Source organism: Phocoena sinus, chromosome 1 (assembly GCF_008692025.1).
Source record: "Phocoena sinus isolate mPhoSin1 chromosome 1, mPhoSin1.pri, whole genome shotgun sequence".
Classification (NCBI taxonomy): domain Eukaryota; kingdom Metazoa; phylum Chordata; class Mammalia; order Artiodactyla; family Phocoenidae; genus Phocoena; species Phocoena sinus.
The window spans coordinates 40,488,843-40,501,205 of NC_045763.1; the positions used below are offsets into that span (position 1 = coordinate 40,488,843).

General features: G+C 47.7%; 2 protein-coding genes across 6 annotated transcripts in view; both read right to left on the bottom strand.

The window, feature by feature from the left end:
* The window catches only part of BEND5 (BEN domain containing 5), a 48,009-nt gene extending 35,900 nt beyond the window's left edge, over positions 1-12,109 (bottom strand). For 3 of the 5 annotated variants that reach the window (XR_004351873.1, XM_032646363.1, XM_032646371.1), the window contains exon 1: positions 11,750-12,074. Coding sequence is in view for 2 of the 5 variants with exons in the window: in XM_032646363.1 (XP_032502254.1) it covers positions 11,750-11,975 (226 nt within the window). In the remaining 3 variants the exon portion in view is untranslated. Of the gene's footprint in view, positions 1-11,749 lie in introns of all 5 variants that reach the window. The other 2 variants (XM_032646383.1, XM_032646392.1) reach the window with 2 other exon arrangements.
* AGBL4 (ATP/GTP binding protein like 4) overlaps positions 1-12,363 on the bottom strand; it is a 1,318,619-nt gene that overhangs the window by 251,948 nt on the left and 1,054,308 nt on the right. The gene's annotated exons all lie outside the window — the stretch shown is intronic.

Genomic DNA, 12,363 nt, shown 5'->3' on the forward strand with positions numbered 1-12,363 from the left:
AGCAGAGCCTGCGGCTGGCCCAGGGCTGCTGCAGGCTTGCCCCTGGAGGCGGAGACCTACTCAGCCACCTGGCTTGAGAAGGGAGACACGTGAGAGAGCCTTACTCCCCATATGATGACAGGAGCCCAACTCCCACCGGCTATACCCAAAGCTCCACGCCCCCTCCATCTGACTGGAATGCCCCCTCCTTTCCTTTCTGTTAGACAAACTCCACCTAACCTCCACTCAGCTCCTCTTTCCTCCTCTAAGGTCCCATTACACCTTACACATACCTTCTCTGTAGCCTATTTTCTTACTATGTTGCAATCACCTGTTCTGAGGTCTGCCTTTCCCACGGGAGTGTGGGTAACCACAGGGCAGGGCCCGTATCACAGGCTTGGCCATACAGTATAGAGGCTCATCAAAAAAAATGTTTAGTGAAAGAAAAATAAAAAGAGGCTATACCAGTAAGCATATGAAAAGATGCTCAAAATCATCAGTCATTAGGGAAATGTAAATCAAAAATAATACTATCAGATATACTTCATACTCACTAGGATGGCTACAATCAAAAAAAAGAAAAGAACAGAGAATAAAAATAACAAGTGTTGGGAGGATATGGAGAAACTGGAACCCTCATACATTCCTGGTGGGAATGTAAAATGGTGCAGCCACCATGGAAAAGAGTTTGGCAGTTCCTCAAAAGGTTAAACAGAATAACCATACGATCCAGCAGTTCCACTCTTAGGTATGTACTCAAGAGAAATGAAAACATGTTCATAGCAACATTATTCATAATAGTCAAAAGGTGGAAACAAGCCAACTGTCCATCAACTGATGAATGGATAAACAAAATGTGGTATATCCACGCAATGGAGTATTATTCAGCCGTTAAAAGAAATAAAGTATTGACACTTGCTACAACATGGATGAATCTTGAAAGCATTATGCCAAGTGAAAGAAGCCTGACAAAAAGGCCACATGATATATGATTCCATTTATATGAAATGTCCAGAACAGGCATCTCCACAGGGACATAAAGTAGATTAATGTTTTCCAGGGACATAGGGGAAAGGGGCAATGAGAAGTGACCACTTAATGGGTAACAGGGATTTCTTTATGTGTGATGAAAATTTTCTGGAATTAGATAGTGATGATGTTTGTAGAACACTGAATTGTACACACTCTAAAATGGTTAACATGGTGAATTTTGTCTTATGTGAATTACACTTCAATTAAAAAATAGGCTACCACTTTTAGAATGTCTATTACCGACCAGATGCCACTATACGGCTCTTCACATATATTACTGTACTTCCCAACAACCCTGCAATCAAGTATTAGCTGCATTTTTTTTCCACAGAAGAAGAAATGAGACTCAAAGAGGGCCTAAAGCCACCCAGATGCGAAGGCACAGAGCCAGGATTCGATCTAGATCTCTTTGCCCCCCAAGCCCACGCTCTAGTCTCTCTAAAAACACATGCCTGAAATATGGTTGAGCCATATTCATAAATGCTGAACGAATGAATGATGGCTCTAGATAAGGACATCTAAATTCCCCAGCCTGAAGTTCAAAGCAGAAGACCACTTTACTCCTGCTCTCCTGCCACACCCCTCTGGCCTCAGGAAGTCCCCAGATAGGAGTAACTATCGCCAGGCACAGCGAATTAGGTTGTAGGCCAGGGCTCAGGGTTTGAGTGGGTCCTTTGAAAGGGTAGGATGAGCAGTGCAGGAAGGTCTGAGTGACAGAAGTAAGTTCCTGAAAGGAGCAGAAGCAGACAGCCCCTCGAGTCACATGTCCCCTTACCTGGATCCTGGCTGCCCCAGTGCTTGGCCAGGGGGATCTTGAGGCCCCTCTGAGAGGTAGCTACCTGCTGGCTCCATCCTAATGCCCATCACCCTCCTCCCTGCGCCGTGCTCCCTGGATGAGGGTTCAGGAAGATCTGAGGCCTCCACTTGTCCTTTTCTGCAGTCACTGGACATTCACTGAGCCCCTGTTCTGTGCTGAGCTCTCTGCTAAGTGTTCCTTGCCTTTCGGATCCTTACAACCCAGGATGTGCCAAGAATCCCAACTGGAATAGAAGGCTTGACTTCCTGAGAGACGCTGGCTCATGTGGGGGCGAACCTCCAAGCTCCAGGCCTTCCTAATCCTAATCCCAAATTAAAGGTGGTGCCTCACATCCGCACCTAGTCCACAGAAGATTATGGAACACTCAGTGTCACCGTAAAAAGTGGAAGAACTGGTTGGGAGAGGGAGGCCCAGGATTTAACAAAAGCAGCCCAGTCTTTCCAGTCAGGGAGTCCTGGCTTGGGATTCTGCCTCTGCTACATACTAACTGTGGGAACTTGGGCAAGCTACTTCACCTGTCCGAGTCTCACTTTCATTATCTGTAAAGTGGGGATAATAAACTGTTTTCCAAAAGGTAGTGCATATAAAACACCAAGCACGGTGCCTTTCTTGTCCCAGGTGTTCAGTGAATAGTGGCTGTGAGGCTACCCCTGTGGGCTGTGTCATTGGCTTTTATCCTGTGGCAAAGAGACCCGTACCCGACACAGACTGAGACACGATGAAAGAGATGTTTGGGGAAGATTAATGTGGCAATGGCAAGCGAGATGGATGAGGTGTGAGGAGGAGACTGAACACAGGGTGACAAGAAGCTGTAACTCTTGACTGGTCACATTAATGAAGGTGAACGGTGGTGTGGATCACCTAGGACAGCAGGTAACTTCATGCAGCATTTTAATGTGGCTTTGGAGTATGCTTCTGGCTTTGCATTCCAGGAAACCACAGAAGAAATTAGCAGGAGACTCAAAAAGGATGAGTCAACCCACCTCTCTGGTCAACCCACCTTTGCAACTGCTCCAAGCTTAAGACCAAGTAATCAGTTTTAGTGTAAACAGAAATAAGTATGTAGCCTCTGAAGAGATAAACTTCATTGATTCTAACTTCCTGATTCTTTTGTTTTCCAGGGCAAGAAAACCACCAAGGATTTGGGCATCAACTTTCTCCTTCTCCTTTCCAGCGACTATGCTGTCAGCTAACTGCATGCATCTTATTCAACAAATACTGAGTAAGCAACTACTACGCGCCAGGCCCCATGCCAAACTCTTTATTAACATCAATACATTCGATCCCCATAAGGATTCTATTGAAGCAGAAACTGAGGGTCAGAGAGTGAGGTGGCTTGCCTAAGACACAAAGTTATTAAATAGCAGAGCCAGACATTCCAGTCAGGCCTGCATGTCACTCGGGCCCTGGTTCTATCATCTAATTATCCTACAGGAACAAGAGAAAAATTACCAAGTTGCTGTAACTTCCTCAACTGAACTAGAAGGCACATATAATATGGTGAGTGTGTCAATATAATTTCCCCAGCGCCAGCTTTTTTCCCAAGCCTTTGCCTACATCCAGGAGAATCCTGTGATCAATGCCCAAATTGAACTTAGTGTGACTTGATACCAACCTCCCGAACTCCAAGCTTATCAAGACCACCAAGCCCTAAATAACCCCCAAATAGAGTCCCTATTCAAAGCCATAAAATACGGTAGAAGCTGCTCTTCAAAAATATAGAAGAACTTGGTATTTGTCATTAATCTGAGAGGGAGGAACATCCCATTAAACTTACCACTGGAAAAAAAAAATGGAGGCATGTTTAATGAGCAAATAGTGTTTTAGAAAAGAGGCCGGTGGACAGGAAATCCAATGCAATTCTGTCTTCAAACGTGAAGATACTCCTGAAGAACTTGAAATACAGTTAAAATGGGAGCGGTACTGTCTTGACTCCCATTTTACATAAAATCATGCTGGATAATTAAAAGAATCCAATGTCAGAGTTTAACGTGGTGTGGGCTTGTTAGCTATGATGAAGTTCTGAAAGGCTAAACATAAACTGTTTTACATAGGTTTTGTCTTATTTAAAAAACATCTATATGCAAGTTTAAAGTTCTTCATCTGTGTAAAAACCTTGCAAAGTCTTATGTTTGCATTAAAAACAGACATGCCACAGAAAAGGCATGCATATCTCATTCTCTGGCCTGTGGCGTTTGTTTTTTTAAAAATCCAAGGCAGACAAAATTCTCAAGTTTCAAGGATTGTATCTAGCCAAGACAACACGAAGATGAGTACCCTGCTGTGGTAAAGCAGAAAGAAATCAAGAGACACGGGTTCGAGGCCTGGCTTTGTCACTCACTCTCTGGATGACCAGTTACTTCCTTTCAGCTTTCTTTTCTGTAAAACATAGGGACTAGACTAGAAAACCTTAAGAGATCCTTCCAGCTGTGTGACCAACTGGCCAGCCACAGGGAATTCCACTTCTCTTTCTCTTCTATGCAGTGCCGGGCAAGAGTAGATGATCTAATCCCTCCAGGTGGGCTCGTTTGAAGAACTGTCCCGCTGAGACCGTCCGAAAGGGGAGAGAAGAACTGCCAACCAGGTTTCAGTAGGTCTCCCTGCTCTCACTCCCATGGCCTCACTGGCCTTGGCACAGCGCTAGGGCACAGACAAAACGAGGAACCTCATCCTTCTGACTCATTTGTCTAGCTACCCTCATGTGCTTCACCAGGCTGTTGCCAGGGTAATAAGTGGCCCCGCCATAGGGTCACAGAGGGGCAACACATGGGGGGAGATGGTAAGCCCTTCATGCTAAAGTCAAGCCGCAGGAGGATTCACAACACCCACAAGTTAAATTTTAAACGTGTCTTCTCCTTGGTCCTCTAAATCGCTCCTTTCCACAAATGGTGGCACCCACGACTAAGCGAGCTTTTCTCTCAAGAAAGCTTAGCCACCACAGTCCTTATCAGCTACCTATATTTAATGAGTACCTACTATGTGCCAGATACTTTTCCATATTACCTTGCTAAATAACATAGTGGGCAAGTCACTCGTTACCATCTCTACGTTACATCTGAGTACCTGAAACTCAGAGAAGTGAAGTAATCTCCCTAAGGTCACACAGCTTGTAAACAGCAGAGTCACGGTTTGAACCCAGACTGTCTCACTTCAAAGCCTATCTTCTTTCAGCTCTCTAAATCTTCCTCCTTGATACTCAAGGAAGCGACCTGGGGGAGGGGGTCATTTAACCAATTCTCCCATAGGACAGGATTTCATTCCAGAATATCCACCTCCCCTGACAGGGAGCTCATCACTATGCTTAGAAGCCCTTTCCGTTGTTCATCCACTCTCTCGGCTATTATTATATTCCTCCCACCAACCGCTTTGAATTTCACTCTCTGGACCTAATTTTGCTTTCTGGGCCTCAAAGAACAGGTCTGATTCTTCTTCCAGTGGGGCAAAACTCAGACATTCAAAACTACCAAAATATCATCCCATGCAAATCTTTTCTTCTCCTGCTTATATATTTAGCTGTCCTATCCTACTATGTCTCACCAATGAGCTCAGAGGAAAAAGTAGTTGCTGTGTAGTTAAAAGAAACAAAAGCAGGCTTAGATCTGGGATACAAAGACCTCGCTCCTTGTTGGATTTCCAGGACACCCATCTCTCCTGGTTATCACTTGATTCTTAGTCCATCTCTGGCTGCTTCTCCCCAGTCACCTTTTTGGGCTCTTCTTCTTCAGCTGTGCCCTTAAAAGCTGGTGTTCTAAAGAGTTCCGCATGATTCGCTTACTCTGCCCCCTCTCCCTCTGTGAAACCACCACTTCCATGGCTAATGACTTCCACATTGGGACCTTCAGCCCAACTTCAGAGCACTCTCCTGAACCTTGGGCCACGTGCCTAATCACTCTCCTGGAGTATCTGCCCAGATATCCCATGGGCCCCCAAGATTCATCTTGTCTCAGACTGAACTCAATATCTCCTCTTCCAACCAACTACTTTTCTAATGCTCCCCACGGAGGGAGGAGAGCCCAGACCACCACGTCATCATCACACACATCACCACAACCAGACAGGTCCCAAGTCCTATGGATTCTCCTTCCTCAGTCCACCTCAGAGCCATCACAACCACTGCCACCCTAGTTCGGGTATCATACTTTTCGACTGCCCTGACTCACAGTTCTCCAAGAGCTTCATGTGTATGGGAAGACCTTAGCCCACTGCCTGGCACCTACAGCACCCACTAAACAACTGTCTGCGTAGCTCTCTTCTCCCAGGGTAAAATAAGAAGCCTTATCTCACAAGGATGTAGACAGAGTATGTATACGGTAATTCCTAGCATTGAACCTGGAGCCTGGTGAGTTCTTAATAAATATTTAGTAAACGAGTCCATGAAGGCAAGAAACAATGCCTATTCCTCCTCCTTTATTTCCCTCCAGTGTAAGACTGACCACCTAGTGTAACTTAATACCTGGGGGACTTAAATGAACCAGAGAAACGCTCTTCAGGGTATGTATGCTTTTCCAGTAAGCATTTTAAAATGAAGAGTACACACATCTTCTCTCTCTAAGGAGCTTATAAGACAAAGCAGGTAGGCACAGTGGAAAGAGAATAAATCTTGAAGTCAAAGATCTAAGTTTGAATTCTACTTTTCTGGTGCGTTTTTAAAAATAAACACCAGTGTGCTCTTGAATGACAAGAAAACACACCAAAGAGCAAGACCTGAGCTTGCCTGGGGCAATTTCTTCTTTCATCCTGTGAACCAGAACTCTGCAATACTCAGCAACACATACTATTTAGTTGTAACAAATATGTGGTTCTTAAACATGACAAATCACATCAGACGGGACCTTAAATGGTTAACATTTCAGTAGAATCTGCAACAGATGACAGCAGGCAAGTTCCAATCTTCGCTCCAATGTACATCAGCAGAACATGTCAAAACCTAAATTAAAAGTTTTCACTCGCTTAAAAAAAAAAAAAAAGAATCCTTTTGTTGGCAGTCTCCCACTGATGACATGCAACAATCTTTGCATATGAAATCGGCTACTCCCCTGCTTCACTGCTAACTTTGTAGAAGTTCCAAAGCATTTCTGGAGCAAGTGATCCATTTGGACCAACAATGCCAAGCTGGGACCTGAGCCCTGAATGAGCTAAAATTACCAAAGCAAGAAGAACGTGGCTTTGGAAGCGATTTCCCCCAAGTGTGGGGTTTCTTCTAGTCAAGGGAGTGATAAAGAATGTTGACTTTTTCCAGGTGAACAAAGTTGAAGGAAACCTCCAAAACTCACCGCAGGTTTCTGTTCTGAAAAACACGTTGCTGCTACAGGGGTTCCTGTCCTCCCTACTTCTTCTCCCCAAGCATAACAAATGCACCTGTCTTCCCCAAGTTGGTGAGTTCCACTTGGGCTGACTGGAGTGGACTACGTGCTGGGCACCATGGATGCAGAGAGAAGGAAGGCAGGTCCCTGTCCTGGAGGAGTTCACTGTCTGGTAGGAAGACAGACCTATTCACGACTAACCAAAACAAGACACAGAATGCTAAAGATAACTGAGGAACAGCAAAGTAAAAGGAGAGCTCCGAGGAAGGAGAGTCTCCCTTGGGGACTGAGGGTGGAACAGGGAGCTGTGGCATTCGTCCTCAGCTCACGGGACTGCAGGCATGTCACGTGTCTGCCTTCTCCACTGAAGGGGAGCTCCATGGGCAGAGGCCCCATCTCACACCATGATTAATCCATCCTCGTTGGCTCAAAGGAGTGCCTGAGGGAGTGTTCTCAAGATGGCATGAAGTACCGCAGGCCTGGGGGAAGCTGGAGAAACGGGGTTGGTCTGGGGCTGCTATGAACGCCCCGGCTGAGAAGCTTAAGTTTTATTCAGTAGGCAACAGGGAGCTACAGAAGATTCTAAGGAGAGAAGTGACTTGACTAAGACTGTTATTTTGGAAGATTTTTCTGACAGCAACTCGGAAAACAGATTGAGGCAGGGTAATCAATTAGAAGGCAGATGTGCTGGCTTAGATAAGAGCTGGTGCACGCCTGGATGTGGGCAGTGGTGGTAGAGTTGGAAAGATGTACAAGATAAACCACAAAGCCCACCTAGAATGGGCCCTTTCTCTGTGCTGCCCTGGTGCCTGGCTCCCACCTCTATTTAGCACGTACATTGGGCCCTAAGACTACACTCACCCTGAGGACGATGCCCATTTCTTCCCTGTCATTCTGCCCGGACAGAAACCCTACATGGCAGGGCCTGAAAAGTTAACTTCTGTTTCGCCTGGATTGTGCTGTCATTTCAGTCCCAGGACCTCAGACCTGCGGGCGCACTGGAGTATTCGCTTATTACAGCACCGGGCCTGGTGTATAGGAAGTAGAAGGGGGACATTTGACAACAAAAGGAATTTAGCACACCAAATAACGATAACATAGCCAAAGTGCCTGGATAGAATGGCATAGAATTTTAAGACTCTGAGCTGAGAAAAACCAGTTGTGGTCCCATTAAAAAAAACCATAAATTCAATACCATGAGCCCCAATAGCAGACTGGATTGCAGTTAGATAATGGTAAGCTCTCCAAATGGGTTGTTCTCATTTTCAACACGCTGTCTGGCAAATAAATGAGAGTGACGAAGGAGACCACATCCAAAGGTGAGCCACACCTTGAGTTACGTGGACCATGGAGGATGGGAGCTCTTCTGAGATTTCCTGAGGAAAATGACAACTTAGCAGAGAGGAAAGTGCGTGTGCTCTGTAGGAGGGAGGCTGGTGAGAGAGGAAGAACAGAAGGGGCTGGAAAACTCAGCATCTAAAACTGTTCCTGGGCTCGAAAACTTGACTTGAACTGTCAGCTTCACGGACAGTTCTTCTCTTGCCTTTCATTCCTTCCAAGCCTGCTGTGTGGCTGACGAGAACATCAGCTACTTTACAAAGGAGACTTCCAAGTGGGGGCCTGGCACTGGAAGACCTCGGTTTCAAGTCTGGCTTTGTCACTTGTTAGCTATACAGCTGGAGAGGAGTCTCTGAGACTCAGTTGTCCTCATCTACACAATGGAAATAGTAACAACGGCAATCTCTACCAACAGGGTCCCGGGGAGGACTAACAGATAATGCACAGGCACAAAGTAAGACTGTCAGTAAAGGTGTGTTTGTTTTCTCCCCTTGAACTGAAATCAAGGCTATATACTGGGTCTGACACACATGGAAACCATGATGTAGACCAGCATATGCTGGAAAATGCAAAGTCCCAAAGCAGCTGGCTTTGACATTTCCTGGATACAAGAAGAGGTACACCTGAAGACAGCTCTGAGTTGGCCTGGGCAAACGGTAAAGTACCGCGCTTCTCACCAAAAGCCATAAAACGGCCCCGAACTGCTCCTGAAACTACGCTTTTGGTGCCAGAGAGGGATTAATTACTCATGGCTAATGCACAAAAACATAGCTATCTCTGCCTCCCGCTTGAGGGCTTGCCGCCTCACATCTGGTCCCACAGCACCGTGGTATTCACAACTAGGAGATGCCAGAAGATGAGCTCCTTAAGACGAAGTCACTGCAAGCAATTCTCGGAGCCACCACATCCAAGATGGGGTTTCAAGACACATGGGGGAGTTCTTCCAGGACAAACGAATTCCCAAACCTACCCTGGCCCTTCCAGTCAGGTCTGGAGCCAGGACAGTGGCTCCAATTTAAAAGCTAACCAGCTGATTGGAATTCTAAATGTGGCCTAGTCAACGGCAAGTTGTTTCTTTTTCTTCCCCTTGCTCTTCTCAAGAAAAAAACCTGAAGAGAGGTGGAGGAAAGTGCTTTTCAACTCACTTTGCTCAAACTGGCGCCACACTTCTTCTCTGGATCTACTCTGCCAATTTCCAGATGTTGCCTAGGTCTGTTTGTGTGTGTGTGTTATTTTAATTGTCTGTTTTCAATAACCCTAGAGATTTATCAACGTTCCAACTTGGAGGATGAACAGTCTATAGATTCAAGATTCATGGTCCTCACACCAATAATTACGTGTGTCTTACTGAAGAAGACTTTTGTCAATTTCCAAACTCAGAGTCTGTGGGGGCTGCCATCTGCCTCAGCAGCCTCTCTGCCGTGCCTGAAGAGCAAAGCACAGTGGTGATGTTTACTGCATGAATAAGTGGATGCAGGGACAATCTCTAAAAGAGGAAAGCAGCTATTACACACTAAAACACCTACCTACCACTGACTCCTTCTGACCACATCACTCCCCGCCTCCTAGGGCCCTTCCAGATCTAGGAGTATAATAGAATCATTAGAGCAGGCTTTCTCTTCTTCTAGCCAAGGGGAAGCTAAGGTTACAACCTACCTGTAACCTCCTCAGGCCTATACTGTACTCTTGGGGAAAAATCTCCTAATCCCTTCCTTCAGGTAATTAAAAGCAAGCAAACAAATGAAATAAAACCTAATCCGCTACAAAGGTTTCCCTTTTCTACATACTTGCCTTCATTCTGTTCTTCTGGCCCCAGGCATGCCCAGGTGTTGTGTGGTGGGGGGGTGGTCTATACCACTGTGCCCCAGGGCTTGCCAGAGAGGTGGTCAGGACACAGTCTGTCCACAAGGGCCCCAGGTGCTCATAGGGTTCCAGTTCTTCTTTCACTCCTCAACTCTGGCAAACCTACTTTCCAGAGGCAACAGGAGGTGATGGAAAGGAACTTTTCATGAACCACAGCTCTAAGCTACTGCTAATTTGCCATGGGACCCTAGGAAAGTCACTTCTCTGTTTCAAGCCACAGTTTCCTTATTTGCCAAATTTAAATATGATACATGCTGAATTCATCTCTTAAGGAAAGCTAAGGAAGTTGGAAAAAATAGGAAAGGTCTCAAACTACAAAATGCTAGCAATGTCTCCTAACCCCTGGTTTTCTCTTCCAACCAGAGGGCAGGGTGGTTTACTGTCTCTGTCCACTCTGAGGTACACCCTCCTTACCAGCAACAGCTCAAAGGCTGCTCCCCAAAATGGAAGTGATACTTTCCTCATCCACTCATATCTGTACCCAAGTCTCCTAAAACTAGCTGGGAAAGGGGATCCACTGACTTTACAAAGGAAAAGGTGCCTCAGCACGGCAGAAAGAACCTGGTGAAGGAGGCTAGAGGTCTGGTTTCTAGTCCTACCACCAAGTGAACCTCAGGATCTTCATCTGTCAGATGGGGATGAGACCACCTGCCTTGCCTATTTCTCAGGGCCCTGGGAAAGCAGGAATGGGAGGTCTGGTCTTATCCTGACCTAGAAACTCTTTCCTGGCCCTCAGCTCTCACTCAGAGAGCCTTCTGGGAGATTCAATAGGGGTGTGGAGTCTGAAGGATGCTAAAGTGCCACTACTGCTTTACCTCTGCCACCTAGCCAGGGAGGGGCAGGAGAGAGTGGCACCCAGTACCCAGTGATCGAGGCCTCTTCATCCTGTCCAATGATGGCCCAAATGAGACAAGGATGTCATAGCTTCCCTCTGTAAAGAGGGACTCCCACCTGGCAGAGTCTGACAATATCAAGCCTTGCCTCTCACTCCCAGGCAGTACTAAGGGCCTTAAAGGGAAAGACAGACAGCTAGAGAAACTTGAGGAGACAGAAGGCGCAGAGAGGGAAGGAACTGAGAGAGAGGTAAAGAGAAGGTGAGAGACAGAGAAATGAAGGTACAAACAGGCGGGGAGAGAACAGGAAAGTGAGGGAGCCGAGAAGAGACAAACAGAAAGAGTAGGACAGACAGAGAGATGGAGACAGGCTGACAGCGCGGGAGGTGTCGGGGAGGCGGGGAAGACAAAGGGGACCATCTCGTATATTTAACTGGTCTGGCCTTCTAGAGACACCCCGTCCCCTAAAGAAAAGCCTACGGGACAGGAGAAGGGGGCCGGAACAAGCAGCGGCTCCCCCCGGCCCCCTCCCCGGCTCCCGGCCCCCGCCCGGCCCCCGAGTCCCTCCCGGACCTCTCGCTCACCTGCCAGCGCCAAGATCTGGGCCTTGTGGAGCAGCAGCGCGCCCCAGTCGCGGGGGGCGCGCGGGGGGCTCTCGGGCCCGGCGCCCAGTTCTTCCGGACCCCGGTACACGGCGTACACCTTCTGGTTGTCAAAATCCAGCCGCGAGCGGGGGCTGAAGTCGCGCACGCACGACACGGGCAGCGCGTAGCAGACGTTGTCCTCCAGGAACCGCACAAAGGCGTACATGGTGGGCGCCGGGGGCGGGCCCCGGTCGGCCGGTCAGCCCGCGGGGCGGGCGCGGAGGTGGGGAGCCGGCGGGGGGCGCGAGCCGCGCGGCCGGGCCGGGGGGCGGGGGCGGCTCCCGGGACCCGGGCTCCCCCCGCTGTTATTGTTCCTGAAAGCACCGCTCTGCCAATCGGCTGCTCTCGCCTGGGCGCGGAACCTGGAGGGAGGGGGGCGGGGGGCGGAGGAGGGGGTTTGGAAGCGCACCGCCACTCGCGAAGTCAGACCCGAGCAATCACAGCCGGAGCGCGATTCGCCGAGGGAGGGGAAAGGGCAGAGACGCTAAATCGCGATAATGATAATAACAATAGCCTTGCAGGAAAAAAATGCATTGACTAATATTCAAAGTCGC